Source organism: Diadema setosum, chromosome 11, assembly GCF_964275005.1.
Source record: "Diadema setosum chromosome 11, eeDiaSeto1, whole genome shotgun sequence".
Taxonomy (NCBI): domain Eukaryota; kingdom Metazoa; phylum Echinodermata; class Echinoidea; order Diadematoida; family Diadematidae; genus Diadema; species Diadema setosum.
This window is the reverse complement of record NC_092695.1, coordinates 29,388,962-29,407,333: the sequence shown is the minus strand read 5'-3', so window position 1 is coordinate 29,407,333 and position 18,372 is coordinate 29,388,962. Positions and strand designations below refer to the sequence as shown.

General features: G+C 38.2%; 1 protein-coding gene across 1 annotated transcript in view; it reads right to left on the bottom strand.

Annotated features, from left to right (window-relative positions):
• The window catches only part of LOC140235402 (uncharacterized), a 36,916-nt gene extending 18,952 nt beyond the window's left edge, over positions 1-17,964 (bottom strand). Inside the window, exons 1-18 of the mRNA XM_072315428.1 lie at positions 17,857-17,964; positions 16,276-16,442; positions 14,034-14,118; positions 11,828-12,061; positions 11,037-11,435; positions 10,961-10,988; positions 10,108-10,242; positions 9,531-9,746; positions 8,735-8,927; positions 8,031-8,133; positions 7,391-7,563; positions 6,804-6,983; positions 5,176-5,223; positions 2,864-2,978; positions 2,388-2,509; positions 1,410-1,455; positions 915-984; positions 418-436 (exon numbers count right to left, since the gene is read on the bottom strand). Of these exons, the coding sequence (XP_072171529.1) occupies positions 418-436; positions 915-984; positions 1,410-1,455; positions 2,388-2,509; positions 2,864-2,978; positions 5,176-5,223; positions 6,804-6,983; positions 7,391-7,563; positions 8,031-8,133; positions 8,735-8,927; positions 9,531-9,746; positions 10,108-10,242; positions 10,961-10,988; positions 11,037-11,435; positions 11,828-12,061; positions 14,034-14,118; positions 16,276-16,442; positions 17,857-17,964 (2,441 nt within the window). The remainder of the gene's footprint in view (positions 1-417; positions 437-914; positions 985-1,409; positions 1,456-2,387; positions 2,510-2,863; positions 2,979-5,175; positions 5,224-6,803; positions 6,984-7,390; positions 7,564-8,030; positions 8,134-8,734; positions 8,928-9,530; positions 9,747-10,107; positions 10,243-10,960; positions 10,989-11,036; positions 11,436-11,827; positions 12,062-14,033; positions 14,119-16,275; positions 16,443-17,856) is intronic.
• Positions 17,965-18,372: the final 408 nt, after the last annotated feature.

The following is an 18,372-nucleotide window of genomic DNA, read 5'->3' as shown; positions in this document are numbered from 1 at the left end:
CCACTGCATACCATACAATACTGTACCTATATCTAAATTCACTCCCTTACTTTTTGAAGACATCATACTCAATTTCTCAGGTAAATCTACATTGCAAATTTGACAGGTGCATACATTGCAGGGACAGTCATGTAAAGCTTCCAATTTCTATGATTAAGAAAAAAAAAATATAGTTTATCTTCCCAGGAGAAAAGTAGACAATACATTTAACTCTGTGGTACACGAGAACAGGTACACTAAAGACTTGCTGATTTGTTTCATGTAAAATCATATAAACATGATTGAAATATTTGTAATCACACATCATTCATAAAAGTCACTGTGTACTCCAGTAATGTTCACACTTGACAAAACTCTCTAGATTAGAACACCTATTATCTATAATTGTAGCTTGTTTGAGAATAACACACAACTCACCCATCTGTAGCTCTCCTCACTGTGGTTTATTTGGTGTGAAAACAAGAAAGAAATCTTTATCAATATCATATATATACTTCATAGATCGAGAAAGTATTGTGAAAACAGGAAAGAAATCTGCATTGATATTTTATAAACAGAGATGGAGACAAACTATGGGTAAAACCATAAATAAATCTTTACAATCTTATATAGATACATTTGTAAATGAAATGCAGTGAAAACCTGAAGAAATATACATTAAAGGCTCAAATCTTATTGAGGAAATCAATTTATATTTTCAATTGTTCACATCTAAATACATCTGAAAGGGTATTCCAAAGACAGAGAAGATAAGCAACGATTAGAACACAACTGTTGTACATTCAGTCTTCACGGAGTACACATTAACCCATTGAGGACGAGTCCCGAGTTTACTCGGGCCAGGGGTCAGATCAAATTATCCTACTACGAGCCAAATCACCAATCCTTTACACAGAAATGGAGATGTAGGTTACCTTTGATGTGTGCTGGGGTGCTGATAGACATGTATTGCATATTGGGAGGGGCGCTCGTGGTTCCCGATTCCTGCAAATAATACAAGCAGTAGAATATAACTGCGTAATCACTGATTGCAAGGGACATAACACTTTTGACTTTTGCAACAGCAAAATACTCATTCATAGTATCATCGACACTGTGGTACCTTTTTTCTCAATAAAAAACTGTGCACTATGATTGAAAGCAATGTTTATTGAATTATAACAATGCATATAAATATATACCATAGGAAGTGAAGACACGAACTCGTTCATAACTTTAAGCGATATAGTGAAAGATATGATTAGGTTTTTGTGAAGAGATCTGATTCATGCTTTGCATAACTGTTGAGATCATTCTTCCCCCAAGACAGCAACTAGAGACAGCACACATTACCACCATCTGATTGATGTGCAACAAGGATTGACATGAGATCAACTAATTTTCTGTGTAACATTTATACTTACATGTACTTCTTCCCAGGGGTAGGCGCCAGCTTGTTTATGTCCCATTCTGGCACTGTATAGGCAAGAAATTGTGAAGTGGAGAATAAACTTCGTGTGAAACCACTATTTCATGAACCACAGCTTATCATCAAGTGTCACATCACATTGTCCATATCTTTCATATTTCTACCTGCTACCAAACTGGATTTTTTTTTTTCAAACATGCAGTGACTGAAAAGAATGTAGTAAGAGTCTTTTATGAAAATTGGCAAATCAGATGTTCACACGTCCCCCCCCCCCCCCATTTCAGACACTGTTACAAAATACATTTTTGTGACATGAAATTTCTTTCTTTTTTTTCAAATTGAAGCCAATGTCCCTTTTTGTGTCATGAAATTTTCATGAATAACCCCTGGCATTAAATGTATCACAGTGTAGAAAACAACTTCTGGATGCATTTTAATTTCACCAATCTTGGCTCTCGTGAAATTCTCAAAATTAAAATGTGTGCAAAATATTCTGGTTTTGCAGTACAACTATGGCTATTCTACTTTATCTAGTAAATACTGCATATTGCTGGATGAAACACATTAGACAGAGGAGAAACGTCATCACTATTGTCCACCACAGATTTTTTTTTTCCCTCCATGGTGTAAGCTTGATATATATGTTTTCTTTTCATAATTTTTTCCAAAAAAAAAAAAAATGATGGTGATATGCAGTATGTGTGAAGTTGTCCATGCGCAAAATGTATCCTGCCTACACAGGAGAAAATTATATTAAATTTAAAAAAAAAATTGAATAAAGAAAATTAAACTCAAAATAAAATTCTTCTATATGAAAGTTCAACTCCATGATTAGGAAATTCTGTTCTGATCATAGTTACAACATAAATCAACAAATAACTTTTTGTAAGGTTTTTAGGGGCAGAGTAGATTCAATACTAGTCCAATGCATTTGTCTATGAAAGAATGATCTTTGACAAAAAGTTTGGACAATTCTCACCTGGTCCTCCTCTTGTCCCCACCCAGTGACTTGATGGTTACCATGGAAGCGATGGTGGCAGGATGCATGGTGGTGCTACGGTGGCTGGCAGCCTGGGGCACACGGATGTTGGCCTCACATGCCTGGTTAGCATCACAACAAATGAACACAAGAGTATTGATGGTCATGAAAAAAACTGCCACTTGTGCAGACTCATCATCATTTCAGAAAGCTAACTACCTCCTCCTTCTTGTTAACATTACAACAAATGAACACACGAGCATGGGCAGTCATGAAAAAACTGCCTTTTGTATTCACTAATCATCATTTCAGATAAATGAAATCTCCTTCTTCGTCTTCTTCTCCTTCTCCTTCTTTTTTTTTTCTTCTTTCTTCTTCTTCTGCTCCAACACCGCTTTCATTGACTACTTTTCAGAGAAATCATATGAACATGTTTTATTCTTTGATTTGGGTTTACCGTATCATCTTCCACTCACCCTACAGGAATGATACTTGTTCTTGGAAGGGTCTGATGCGGTCTTTGGTCTGTTCCCACCCCGGGTGCTACCAGCCGTTCTCATTGAGGTTCTCGTGGGTGGGGCACTGTGGATTCTGCGGGATCAAATCACACAAGAATTCAATTGTTTGAAAAGTGTTAAATTAGTCTTTAAAAATTTTTGCATTCACAATATGGCACAATGTGCATTCCAGTCATGATGTAAGAAGTTATTTTGGATATTGCTCATCTGCTAGGAAGCACTTCTGTGCTTGTGAAGAGAGTGGTGCATACATTGTACGTCTGAATCAGTGGATACATGCATTGTGATAGTGCTTTGGGGCTTCTTTCTTTTTTCTCCCGGTGTCTCCATCAAAACTTAGATGATAACTTGTACTGCATTTCTAGTTCTTTGTGTACAATACATGTTGCAAAAGTAAAGATTGCAGATTTCAAATATCATTGACTTCACTGGTCTGAACATGTATATCTAGTTTCCATTGGTTTTACATGAAAGTACTCTACAATGCAATACACTGCAGCACACTTATTGCATTGCAAATCCATGAAAGCAAAAACAGCACAAAACATGTTTTACTGTAGCATATACTAATATGGTTCAGAAGTGGTGATGGAATTACTGTAGTCTGCGTAGTCATCAAACTTCAGTATGTTTGTTTGTCTTTATTTCTCTTAATTTTTTATCATGTATTTGTCTAATAACCGCTTTATGGGTTTTCTGTATGTACATTTCATTAACTGTGTACAGTGCAAAGTCAGACACCGTATCATCTGAATTCAATTGAATAATGGTGCAAAATTGTACAAAGTCTTTCACAAATGTATGCATTCCAAACATGAACAACCTGAGGGAGAAAATAAACACAGCAAAACAATAGAATTTATAATTGCCTATCTGTGCTTTATTTTCACAGAATTTTGTTGTGGTTTGGGATGCTAAAACATCCCAAGGTTATTGTTAGTATATGTGCCAGTACAACATGAAAAACAACAAGAACAATGATAGCAACACAGATATCATAAATAGATTGAAAAAAAAAATCTAACATACATTTTCTGATTCCCAGTGACTACTGTATGCATTAAGTGCTCCTTGCAACAGTATGTACACCCCAGACATTTTATCAATCAAATTTGATTGAATCTTTCCCTTGGTGTGTGGCAGGTCAAGGGCTATTTGAAGTGATCTTCAAATGTTTGCTTCATTGAGATTAACTTGCCCTATTAAATTCTGCCAGCAGGCAAATAGTTCTCCAATCATCAAGTAGCAAGGGATTTCATTTGGTGGAAACTTTGTTGCTACTCCAATGAATTTTGTGTATTATGCACTCAGTCCGACCTCTCTTATCCGGACATGTCAGGACCGATGCTCATCCGCCTGATATGGGATAGATTCAATGTGTAATACATACAGTCGCCTACTCGATGGTAGCTACATGTATAACCTATTGCAGGTAGCATATGTTAAGGTGATTTGGAGGAAGTAAATGTCTGAATGCATGTTATTCAGATGAAAATTTGATGAGAATACATGTACAGTGTATGTTGATTATGCTGGGAAAGATATGCTATTCACACGAGTTTGTGTATAAATTTTGTTTGAGTTTGAAATCCTCCTTTTTCCTGTAGTTATTAGACTGAAAAAAAAGAAAGAAAAAAGAGATCACATCTGGGTAATAGACAGATCCGGATAAGGGGAGGCTAGATCAGAGAAGTTGGACTGGGGGGGGGGGGAGCTTATTGTTCATTGAAAGAGGCATCTGAATTTAAGGCTTTGATTCATAATCTTATAAGGAGATTTAATGTGGTCTGTTTCAATAATCAATGTGTTCACAAGTAAATCACGATTCTCCCCCCCCCCCCCCCAAAAAAAAAAGGCGGTAAATATTCACAGCAACACAGTGCTGGGAAAGATGCTAAACAAACATCTGTTTGGTGCAGAATTGTAGTCACTGTTACGTAGATAAAAGGTGCAAGGTTTCGGGTGAGTTGAGAGAAACGTTACAGAACACCGGATAAAAACAGGGGAGAATATTCATGCCTCCCGCAGCAACATGTATGAATGAATGCACACAATCAGACAAAGACAAAGGTACATTCCATTCTGATGATTATGTGCATACTACAACACAGGTGCTGACAAAAATTGTAACGAATACTTTTTGAATTAGTTGCTGTGGTGTAAGTTTCAAAAAACGAGAAAAAAAGAGAGAATGAGTTTAGCTTTTAGACATCTCAGCAAAGATTAAGAAAATTTTGCTTTGTTGGTGCACAGATGATAGTTTTGTTTACCTGTGGATTTTTCGATAAGTCATATTACCATGACCATCATCACGCCACCTGTTTAGCAAAGGACACAGAGTTTGATGAAAGGAACATGCATTAGAATGATCAGCAGATTAATAGAAGAGTTATAAATCACCCTCAACGGGCATTGCATCCCCTCTCTCTTGCCTAGTATGAACTGATAGAGGGGAGATCAGCATCATCACCTATTCACAACCAAAATGGTACTACATAACTCCTCCAAACATGAGGATTTTAAATGACCTCTTCCATGTTCACTATCAATGCCATGCATATCATATCTTTTACAAGAATTGGAGAGGCATTAGTGAGCAATGGATTTTTGCTGTGTATTACTTATTTTCACTTGGATTTTGCAGATTTAATCACATTCTTTGACATGGGCAAACAGTGTCGCAGAATATTCTACCAACTAGGCAAGAAATATGGGGATGGCATGCTTGTTGAGTGCGATGCCAGGATATAGGTAGAGTATTGTAGATACAGCATAATCATTTCAAGCCATGCAGGAGAGTTATTTCAACACTGAACAAGCGGAGAAATCCCTACTGTGTAAAACATAGCAGGATTTTCAAATCGGGGGATGGTGGCACTATGAATATGATTGCAATGACATTTAAGCAGAAGCATTCACATTTGCAATTACTAAATGTCTATATGTAAAAGCTAATACTACACTACCATTCAGTTTATTTCGAATGACATACAAATATTTCATCCCCTCCTTCTTCTGGTTCCACTATTTCCTTCAATTCCAAAGATTATCATCAGCACAATCAAGAAATAATTGCTGCATGTATAACAATGCTGCAATTCTGTTCTACTCTACTGATGTAATTCTATCAGCACTTTCATCATCTCAGCTGTAATTCTATTCCAATCTACTGCAATAGCTTTGTTACCACATTCAACACTTCAATGATACATGTATGTCTAACACTAAAAGGCTGACAAGCATGATTTCAACAGTCTGAACTAGTGGAGTGGCTATGGGTAACATCTAAACATGCACATATCTAAGATGACAACGCACACTCAGCACAAAAAGATTCCTTCCGCAAACACGGAAAAGCAAATAACAAAGTATGGAGTACATTATGTACCTTCTTCCGTATTCGTGTACATTACAGACTAGTTTGAAGTTTGGCTAAATACCCAAATCCCTTCATAAATACTTCCACATTAAAAAGTAGAGTCATGTCTTCCAAGATGCAAAGCATATGATCTCTATTAATGGGTAAGTCATAGAGGGCTATTCATTTTACACTTGCATTTGTTTTGTTTTTGTTTGTTTTTAATGCAAGATGAACGCTCTTCTCGGCATTCTCACATTCATTTTTCCTAACAGCTGTCTTGATGTTAACTTTTTGAACCACGTACTGGTCAAGATCATGACTGTAAGCCAATGGGCCACATGCATACACTTTCTGGAACAGAGTTAGTCATGGCTGGACTTTGTTTTGAATCCTTACAGCCAGAGTAAAGAAGAAGGATGGAATTTGTCCTGACAGGAAAAGGAGAGAGAGGCAAATTGAGATGTTTTCTCTCAAAAAGATGCATGCATGATGAAACATGCTAGATACACCTACAATCACAAGACGGTTTGCACTTACTTGTATCTGGTTGCACCTGGGGCGACCATGGAGCGCTGGCTGGAGATGGAGTGGGGAATGGTAGGGGAGGCTGGTGTCTGGATGTTTCTTCTGAAGTGAACATTGTAGTCAGATTGCTCAGGCAGGGCAAAGATGGGTTCACCCATTCGATTCCTGGGAGTGTATTCCGGGGTAGAATCACTGCACAGGAGAGATTTCACAAATCGATACAAATGTAAGTAAAAAACAGCATTTATCCACACAATCTTTCACATGACAGCCTACTTCTAGAATGTCTTTGTTTTATGTTTTGTTTTGTGTTTTGTCTTGTTTTTGCTTTGTTGCATCAGACTACCTTGCCCATGCCCAAGAATGCCTATAGATTCAGGAGCATTAAGACATATATAAATACAGTGCAGCCTTTTGGTGTTATCAGGACTAAGCATTTGTGATAGTTTCCCCTACACCACAAAGTCTAATGAATGTCTTTCTATCACTACCTACAAAGTGCGGTACGCAGCTGTAACAAAATAATCATACACATAGGTCCAATGAAAACTGAAAAGCAATTTAGGTGTGTCTCTAATATTGATTCTCACCTTGAAGACACCCTACTGCTGTTTGGAGGTGGACTCATGCCTCCATAGGCTGTGGCTATGCTGAGTGGGTGACCACTGGCCGGCTGAGTGTTAGGGGGCTGAGGGTTGGGAGCTGTGGACGGCCGTTTGGGGCTAATCTTGGAAGACGGTCTGCGGAATCCTGCCGGGAGTTCTGGGCCATACTGCAGGAAACAAAAGAAAAAAACATAAAACAGTTGGACAAATTATAAACAGCCTCAACTGGAAAAAAATTCTACATGGTCCTTGTCCAATATGCTCACTACTGTAGTCTGATGTTGTTTTGATATCAATATCCTTCAACACATTTTGTCTAAATGTATTTTCATGTATACAAAAAGGAAAAAAAAAAAGAAGATACCTACCATTGATGAAAATATATTGCAGAAATGAATAGAATGATGAAAGGGGGTACTCCAAACTCACAGACAAGCATCATTCTTATAGTAATTTGAGATGTGCCATATTTTCTTTGTATTCTCCTTGACTCATATCTTTGTTGATGAGCTGTATTGCACAGGATCACAGTGCCACTATAGTTTTCTTCTTTACTTAGCAATTACAAGCTATCTTAAACATCTTTTACTAGCACCAAACCTCACATGAGAAGTATTCCATCACCATAACTTACCGGCTCTCTTTCAACCATCATCTGGTCACCGACATGGTCTGCTAGTTTCACCACGGCTCCGGCAATTACTGTAGCAGGTCGCTCACCTCTCCCACTGGGTAACCTGCACATAAAACAGGCATGCATGGATAAACTCAATTATTTTAGTTCTTTACAGGCCCTGCAAAACGTTGAATGCACTCTCAAAACCTGGTTGAGAATGGCATATTTGAAAGAACTATGCCAAAACTTTTCACCAATGAAAACGACTCGCTTGAAAGGACTGTTAACGTACAGATGCATTGAAAGTGTCACACCATTATGAAATTCATAATGATTTGAATTTATTATGAAGTGCAATTGAATAAGTTCAGGTACACAGTCACATTTTTTAGATGAATGTTTTGATAGAGGAAACATCAAACGAGGGTTCTAAATGCCCAACTTTGCTGTTCATTGTTGAAAAAAAAAATACATAAAGCAAAATAATGCTCAATTCTCTAGTATAAGTGTTCATGCTCATATGTTTGCTTGTTTGTTTGGTTGTTTGTTTGTTTGTTTGTTTGTTTGTTTTTGGTCTGAAGAGAATATACCAAACTAAGCAGAGAAGCTTTTGCCCACCTCAAGACTAGACTGTATTTATGCACTGTCATTAGTAAAGGCTTTTAACAACTCAGTCCAAGGACAAACAGCAGATATTCAGCAGATATGGATCAATGACCTACCTGGGGCTGCTTTCAGTTTTCTCGTCAAAGATTGTGACCTTCTTTGGTTCCACAAAGACCTGGGACTTTTGTTGCCTGCTCGCAGACCTCGGGGAGATGGGGTTCTGCTTCACCTTGGGTTCGTAGTCCATGGTCATCTTGTAGAACTGCTCAAGAGACTGGGATGCGAGACTATTGGCTGGCATGTCTGGGGCTGTGGGAAGAGGACAGAATGAAGTCCAAATATTCATCTCTGTCATCGCTTATCATCCTTCTTGCTCTAACAAGGATCATAACTGTGTTAAAGATGCTAGTATGATAACAATCATGGAATTTGAATCACCATCTTTCTACTTCTGGAAAATTTCTCCTGACATCACGACTACCTTTTTACTACAATATTGTAAAATGCATTTCACAGCTATTGACACTTCCTTTAGTGACAACATTTTGAAGTTTTCTGACTGTTGCAGGGCTGCGAACATTCACCATCAAAATCAGGGATATGCCAAAGAGCAATCAGGGAGAAACTTATATGTTACATGCATCTCAATGGGCAAGAATGATTTCTCAATCAGGGAGATTTTTTGATATCTTCTCTGGACAAAGAAAAGCATAGCACAGTTTTCAGGATGCCTCCTGCAGCATGAGGGAAACTGTGCAGCTCTGCTATTGAAAGTCCCAGATTTCACGAATGGCTCTATCCCATAGTTAAAGATGCATTCACTCCTAGTCCCACTGATAGCAGTGTGCGTCGGTGCACCTGTACGCATTGGTGCACCCATACTGGCTTGTTGGAGGACACTGTGGAGCTCACCGTTGTCGGTGACGAAGGACTCCTGTGCAGCGTAGTTTGCGATGACCTGCTGGGTGAATCTCTCGGGGACCTCCGTGGTGACGACCCTGTCTCCGCTCTGGTCCTGCATCAACTCCTCGCTGGCGCTCCTCAGCTGGTCCTCCTGGTATTCGTTCCACTTCATCAGGTTTGCTGCCTTGTGCTCCTCTGCATGCTGGCTGCTCCTTTGCTGGTTTGCTAGATATATGTGGGGGGGGGGGGTTTCAGATGAAAGGACAAATTTGTATTTAGAAATTTTGAAATCAATGCTAAATCAGAATGAGGAAATAAAACAAATCAGTAAAACAATAGAAAAAAAATCACTTTAGTTTAACATATAATTGTACTTTACCATTATCTTTTATTTTCAGTATTACATGTACATATCAAAGATGGATTGGTTATAAAGACAACAATTCAACTCCACGTAGACTAATTGCTGTACTGTGTGTTTACCTCACAGACATCTACGGTAGTCCTACTTCTACAGAAGATAGTACTGCATTCATCATGTTGTTTCTCAACACAGAATCCACATACAGTGATAGACTGGCCTCACCTGGCATGTTTGGCATGTCCACCTGGATCTTCAGCAGGGAGCTTTCACTCATCGCGGGAGACAAACCTCCCTGGTAGTTCTCGTCAAAGGTCACCTGGGCTACAGGGTTCACCAGGCTTGATATGGGTGGTGGTCCTGAGGGGTCACAGGAAGAGAGGGCAACAGTAATCAAATTTTAGTTATATTACTTACCAGACTGATAACATGCAAGTGCATCACGTTGACAGCCCTGCAACAACTTAACTTTAAGTTAGTGATTAAAGCGATGGTTTACGTTTAGCTTTGGTTGTAATGGGGATTCAGGTTTGAACTTTTTGTGAGGTAATTACAAAGCACTTATGTAGAATATTCAAGAGCATAAATTTCTTACAGGAATTCACAGTTTATTTGATGAAAGTTGGTTTTGAAATGGCTGAGATATCCAAAAACAAAATAAAACAAAGTGGTCCCAATGAAAGGTGGGACCAAGCATTTATTAGGATCTCCTTTTTTTTTTTCGATATCTTAGTCATTTCAAAACCGATTTTCATCAAGTAAAGTTTTAATTCCTCTTAGTATTGTATGCTCTTACATATTTCATGACAGGTTTTTTATTATGCCAAAAAAAAAAAGTTAGAAACCTGAAGCCCCATCTCAACAAAAACTATACCACACCTTTAATGTCTATACCTTTAGAAAAATCTAAATAATAAATTTGAAAAAAAGGACTGGTACATATTTACAAAACTGTTGCTCTCAATTCTCTTCTTGATAACAACAACAACATGTGTCATCAATCAAACTTGATTCCTTTACAAACACACGATGGTGGTTGTGTTATGACACTGTTATATCGACATGGACGTGTACTCACTCTTGAAGAGCCCCACTCCTATCTTCTCCTGTGTCTCCTCTCCACTGGCCTCACTATCTGCATCCTGGTCCTTGGCAGGTTCACCACCATCTTCTTCTTCACCATCATCACCAAACTTTTCATCATCATCACCATCCCGCTGTTCATCCCCTTCCCCGTTTTCCTCAACGGGGACGGCATCATTCCCCCCAGGGCTCCTCAGGGAGGCGTTGGACTCGCTGCTGAGGGACAGTTCCAAGGACTTCACCGAGTGGTCATCCTCCTCATCGCCCACCCCTTCCCCGTCCTTCCCCTGCTTCTGCTGGGCTGAGATCTGGGCCTGGCGGATGACACCCATGGCGGAGGAGGGCCGATGCAGTCCCGCGGCCATGGGGGAATCGGCGCCGTTGAGGTACGCATTGATGTAATTGACTGCAAAGCTGGCATCGTCGTTAGCATAGTCATCCGAGCGATGACTTCTGAGTGAGTTATGAATCTAAAGATGGGGGTAAAATAGATAAACGAAAGATGAAAAAAAAGCTTCTTGTTTCCCTCAAAGCAGGACAAATATCAATGCCTTAGTGTATATATACTTTGTTCAAGAATAGCATACTTCAATAGCATGGTCAATCTACAATATTGCAGTTGCAAGGTCTACTGTGTCCTTCTTTTAAACATTTTCTGTCTTCATTACAGAATTGATAATAAGACACATTTCATTGTTCAATTTTACAAAGTATTCTTTTACATACAAGTTACACAGGAAAAAAATGTGCAAAAATGTTCCTCATAGAATAAGAAATGAGAGATTGACTGCAATGTGCAGTTTTGTATTAAACGTTTTTAGAAGTGAAATAAGAGGATAAACAATCTGTTTGTTAGTCTTACTTTTGGTCTGTTCAGGCTTGGAGGAGCTGTTGTGGGTCTGCTGTTATCAATCCTCAGTTCATCAAGCTCGCTTGACCCTTGACCTCGAGGAGTGTTCTGCTGGGATAGCGAGGTCTGGAACCCAACCTTCTTCTGCAGCCTCTTGCCGGGTGGGTCAGAGTAGTACTTGATGGCATCAGCAGAGAACTTCAACTCCGGACGTTTGTAGAGCTGCTTGCCCGCTCCCTTGAAGTGCTGTACATAGTCAAAGAGTTGTGAGAAGTTTATGCTGAAGTTGAATACACAGCATTTTATCACAGAAAATGCAAAGCTGTATACTTGATATGCAAATTGGATTGTGTACTTTTCTAGTTCTACAAATGCAATCACTGTAATCTAATTCAAACAAGCCCTTGGTTGGAATGTACAGTATGCCTGGGTGAGGTACATTAAACATAGTTCATTTGTTTACATTTCGAGGTCAATTCTACTACAAACACAAATACTCCTGGCAGACAGCTTGCCTCATCTAATGTATTACCTTGTCTCACAACTTTGCCAACAAGTAAATAGTAATCCTTCTAAGTTAAAATTACGACATCTCTATTGTATATCTTTGAAAAGCACTGTAAAAGGATTAATGTGCAGGAAGTAAGTGGCAGAAAGAAATTCATACAGTAATCAAGAAAATTTGGCATCAAACTTGGCCCTGTGAGCATAAATGTACAAAACCTCTTTTTGTAAATGTTCAACATTCCCACATGAATTAATCTCAAAATAGAGGATTGATGCCGAGTTAGCTACGAGTTACAAAAGCTAGAATCCATATTTGGCACATATTCTTGAAATATCTGATTTATCAAATTAGTGACAATGTGTCTTTCAAAGGCAGTTTCATGTGAGACTCCAAAATGCAATGCACAAAGTAAGAGTCAGACTACAACATTGATTAATGTTCTGGACATTTGAATTTCAACTTCAACATACAGTGTAGTTAATGTCTGAGCCCCCCCCCCCCCCTCCACTTCCCACGCATTACTAAGTGTACTGGCTCTTGCTGGCATCATAACTACTGTAGCCCAGCTATGGTAACAAGTACTAGCATTACACATGAGGAACATGCAACAACTTGCTAGGGTGCCATTCTTTATCAATAAATCAACAGAAGTCCAAGGCATGCCTTTGTTTGTTTTTACTTTTTATAGATTACCAAAGCTTCTTTTCTATATGGCTCAAAACTAACTGACCCAGTGAACAAGCACAAGAAACTTTGTTGGTAAAAGGATTTTAGTAGTGTCACATGACTTCTAAGCAAGTCATATATTGTCTGATAAATTTTTGACATTGTAATATTTTTTTCAACTTTCTGCAGTTCATGTGATACAATGACTTAAGAAGTTTAGATTGCCTACAATTTGTATGTTTACATTGAACTTTGATACAATTTCCTATCAGAGTTTTGCAAATCATTCATAGACAAACTTTGATGATAATGTCAAGGGCTGATGATGAGGCTAGCATGACTTAAACTTTAGATCTTGTTTGAGCGCCAAATCAACCAAATATTGGCCAAAAAAATTATGTTTGCAACTAGAGTTAACATGTGTCAATCGAGCTCAAACCATGCAGGTTTTATTTGACAGGATTTGGAATAATTTCCTCCATCTTTAAATATCATTGTACTCCTTTTTTTAGTACATTAATATTGTAACTCATATTTGTTCCTTATAATCATGAACACTATTAAGCTGTGTGATAGAACTTCAGGACTACATTAGTAATGAACACTAATATCTTCAGGATGTATGATATTTCTATCTTCGGGATGTATGATTTTCCTTACTCAATAAAAATTCTATTACAGTGGACTCACGTTACAACGAAGTCCTCATGACCAGCATTTTTCTTCTGTTATATCAAAATTTCGTTATAACCGAACAAATTAACAATAAAAAACAAACAGTGCATGATGTTGCAGCCTGAATTTTCACTTCATTGTAACAGGAATTTTGTTACAAACGTGTTCGTTATAACGAGAGTGCACTGTACTAACGTTCAGTGACTTCATAAGTACACTCAAATGACTGACAGTCTTTAAGTATAATTTTGCACATACACATGGTAGCATACCTTAATGGATATTTGCACCACAAACATTCCACCACAAAAACCTACAGATCTGTAAGTCTCAAAATCAAGTACAGCTGTAAATGACATGTTCACTTACTGGCTCACAGTGCAGAACCTCTTTGTTGACTTGATACCAATGATACACTTTCTTGAGGTCATCTCTCTGCTTGATTCCAGAACCTCTGTATTGAAGTGGAAGGGAACAAGAAATATGAGTTCACATCTGAACGTTTAAATGGTAAATACACAGTGTACAAGTATGGATACATACAGTAGTACAACAGATTGATCTCCCCATACACATTGTACAGCGTGTATTGATAGACTGATAGACAGAAAGATAAATGGATGGATTGATGGATAGTGTAGAAAGATAGATGGATAGACAGATAGGAAATGGTGTACAATGGGCTGTATGAAGACATACATGCCTGTACAAATGAACAAATGTACTATCACTAAGCTTTGAAAGCACACAAATTGTATGAATGCAAAGAGAGACAGACAGACAGACACACACACACACAGAATGACCAACAGACAGACAGACAGAGCAAAGAAAGTTTGTCAACTAACTGCATAGAAAATTGAATTTCATATATCTACAGGTTGTATGAGCACATTTTGGTTTTTTAGACCATTGCTACCAAGTTCTCTTTTGCCAGGTGGCTTCACAACTAATACATTATGTCCCTCATCATATAAAATGCAGCCATGCCTGAAGTGAATGCAAATTAACTGGTCTTGTACAATTGACGACTTTCTAATATTGATCCACATCGCATTATTGGTTCTGTTGGAACTGACTTCCATCCTTCATGCAGAGTGAGACACTTTTCCCCACTTCATTGAGCTACAACACCCTCATGTACAGGCTTTATGATAAAAATTGATCCAGTAAACTTTGCAGGATATGAAAGCACCTGCCCATGGCAATTTACTGTCACTTTTTCTGTCTACTTCACTGGTTCATCGATTTAAAGGTGTCATTCCTTGAATCATAAAATTGCTTGCACATCATAAACACTGTTTGAGGTATGCAACATCATGAATATACACGTAGGAAGTTGTAGTACAAGTTGTAGCCAGTGGTGGTACAACTGTCTGGCATTCTACATGAAGTAGCTGTAAAATTATTATTGTAAATGAATATAAATTATATATCAACCTGCTGAAGACTAGCCCCAAGTATTCTAGGGCTGAGGTAAATGGGAAATGCGTGTTGTAGGAAAATCAGTCCATCTTCAATGGGTTAATTATTTCCATAATACTGGCAACCATTTGTTTTGACACACAGCTTTAGTCCTTTCTGTTAAATGCTTTACATTTTGTGTTGCCTAATATTGTAGGCTTTCTATTTGAAGCCCCTCGGTGACCTGGTTAATGCCTATTTATATTGTACCTTCTCTTGGTTTCTCTTCTCTAAGGAGACTGGCATGAAAAGAGTGAAGGCTGGCAGGATTTTGAGGAAAGCCTCTTCTTAAACATGATAACAAAAGAAGAGTATCCTTAGACAAGTTTTAACACAGCAGTGAAAAAGAGAAAGCGAAAGAGAGAGAGAGAGAGATGGAGAGGGGAGCAGGGAATAAATGTACCAACAAACTCCCAATAGAACCAAGAGGAGGGGATTGTCTTTTATGCTCCTTGCTTTGGGAAGGGGCAGGGGGAAGCTAAAAAATAAACTGAACAGTCTATAATACAACCCCATGATTCATCTGGTCTCATACAGTCTGTGATGACTTACCTTGAATATCATTAATGCATGCATTGTTGTACCTCATTTCAGTCAGTAACTCATGCATTGTTTGCAAGTGCCGTAATATGTCTACGGAGCTAAGTCCGCTTCATTGGGATTTAATTGATTTTACTTCGAAACCCATATTACATAAGTGGCACAAAGTTAAGGAGGATAGCAAAGCATTTAATATTCTCTCTCCCAGACTGCGACTCTCACAACAACTTACAGTGTGGCCAAGTGACTGTATTTTGCTTCTTTTAGTTGTTTGGGGCTGACTTTGAGTAAACTGGACTTACCAGTATCGTTATGAAAATCCTTCGTACACACAAGAATGCAGTGCACTTCCAACATTATTTCTCAGTTGTGACATCATTTACTATGTCTATAGATGTTTTTATATTGTACCATCTCAGTGCATGGGATGTGAACTCATTATTTCCATATTACACTGGAGATTCAGAAGTAGTCAAAATGAGAGAAATGCCGCGATAAAGAGGGAGAGCTCAGGAGGGAGAGAAAGAGAAAAATTATGTATATATCAGCATTTCTATCTCTTGATTTTTTTTTTGTCTAGTTAAACACAATTTGGATCTAGACTAACCTGCTGACTTCCAACATCATCCTGAGAAGAATGCGGAAGAACTGAGCATCTTCTGCTTGCTGGGCTAGCTGGTTCTTGTCCTTTCTTGTCAGGGAGGAGAGCTTGGCGTCTCGCTGGAAGCGCTCAACGGCTAACAGCATTGTCATGAATTCTGACAATTTAGTCAGCTGGCAGACCAGGTGTCAACGGGGGAGGGGGGAGAAGAAAATTACACAATGACGTACTTTTGTATACACTGTACATACAAGTTGTACAGTATGTAGATGTAACACACATTTCTAGTACACTTGTACATGCTTACTTATCATCAATCCAATCCTAAATATAGATCTCTATCTGTAATGGTTAGTATTTTTATATATTTGTTTTATCCACATAATACAGTAGACAGTATTTCATCTATTTTTGCTGGGCCTGCCAGCCACTAACAGCAGAGTGACCGTCAAATTTGAATCAGTGTACAATGTATGTTGTACATGCAAAGAAGATCATTTAAAGGGGAATATATCCTGAATTTTGAATATTTTGATTAAGTTAATCAGGGAAATGGAAGCCCACCTCCCTGAGTTAATGCAGTACTTACTGTATATCAGCAGTACACATTGATCACTGAAGTTTGAGGAAACTTGGACAATCAATTAAAAAGTTATGAATTTTCAAAGTTTTGGTTTAATCCCATAGTGTCATGTGCTGTCATCACGGGATTATATGATGGATTTATTAAAGAAAAACATAAAATTTGTAGCTTTTGAACAAGTTCTCAAATTTTATCAAACTTCATGAGGTGTATCACTTACTATTTCTGCAATCACCAAGTCCATTATGCTTTGAGGCAAATTACACTGGCAATTGAACATTATCAGATTTTTTTTTTTTTTTTTTTTTTGGGGGGGGGGAACTTTCTTAATTACCATTCTGATGTATACACATATTGTAGATACTTCTACTACTAGTGCTTGTACATATTTATGTTTACTATTAATGTGTAAATTTCTGAATTTCTATTCACCTTAAAATTAAACAATTGCCACCAAGTTCATTCTTACAAGCATGCTATCAGCTCCATTTTTCACCAAGAGTCATTATACATGTATTCACTAAGGATAACAGTTTTTCATTCCTTTGCAGTATAACATCTTGCCCAAATCAGCTTGAAGTGATACAGTATGTGTATTTCAAATTTTGAAAACCAGTTACATCTCATTTCTTGCACAGTAAGATCTCACGGCAAATAGTATAAAATCAAGCACAATGGCATGATAAAAGAAAAACACATTAATCTCTGATCATTGAATAAGATAACTCTGCATGCATGATTCAGAAATTGCACTTTTGTGGCATATTCACAGTCACACCACATTCACTTCAAAGTCTGCTAAACCAGTGTATGTACAAGTGTATGTACATAGTATGTGAACATACATATTGCCTCATTCTTGACAGTCACTAAGAATATGCACTCTACAACATGTACTTCTGCAGTGTAGATCTACAGTACAAACCCATTATACAATACAGAATGACCAGTTTGAAGCTGGATTGCAACTATGAAAAACTTTGGTTCATATTTAATGTACTCACCCGTGATCGTCGCAGGACCTTGATGTCATTCTCAAAATCAAGTCCTCGACTTGGATCAAAATTAAATGTCCGAACATTACTCTGCTTGGATGTTGAAAGCGAAAACATTTTGATGCTGCAGGGTCAGGGATTTTGTCTGCATAGAAGAATATAATCTGTCAATTACTTCACCAGTCTTTCGGTACACAGGCGTACAGTCAGCCAATGCAAGCAAGTCTCGACTCGAGTCTTAGCTGAGATAATGACCTCTGCGAGCTGAGTCTGTCACCTTCTTATCTTAGCCTGAATTCACATCTCACTCTTTTTCAGATGTATTTACACATTAATACTAAATTGTTTTTATATGTGGGTCACTGTCAGTGCCATCCAGTATCCGTTAACTCTAATTGGGTCGCGTCAACCTCGCTCGATCGAAGCCGCATTCACGCCAGCTTTCACGCAGGTACCGATGGGCCGACCCCACTGGCAGACCGCAGGTGTCCCCCTTGCTCTCTGGCGTGTCACCGTTCATCGCTG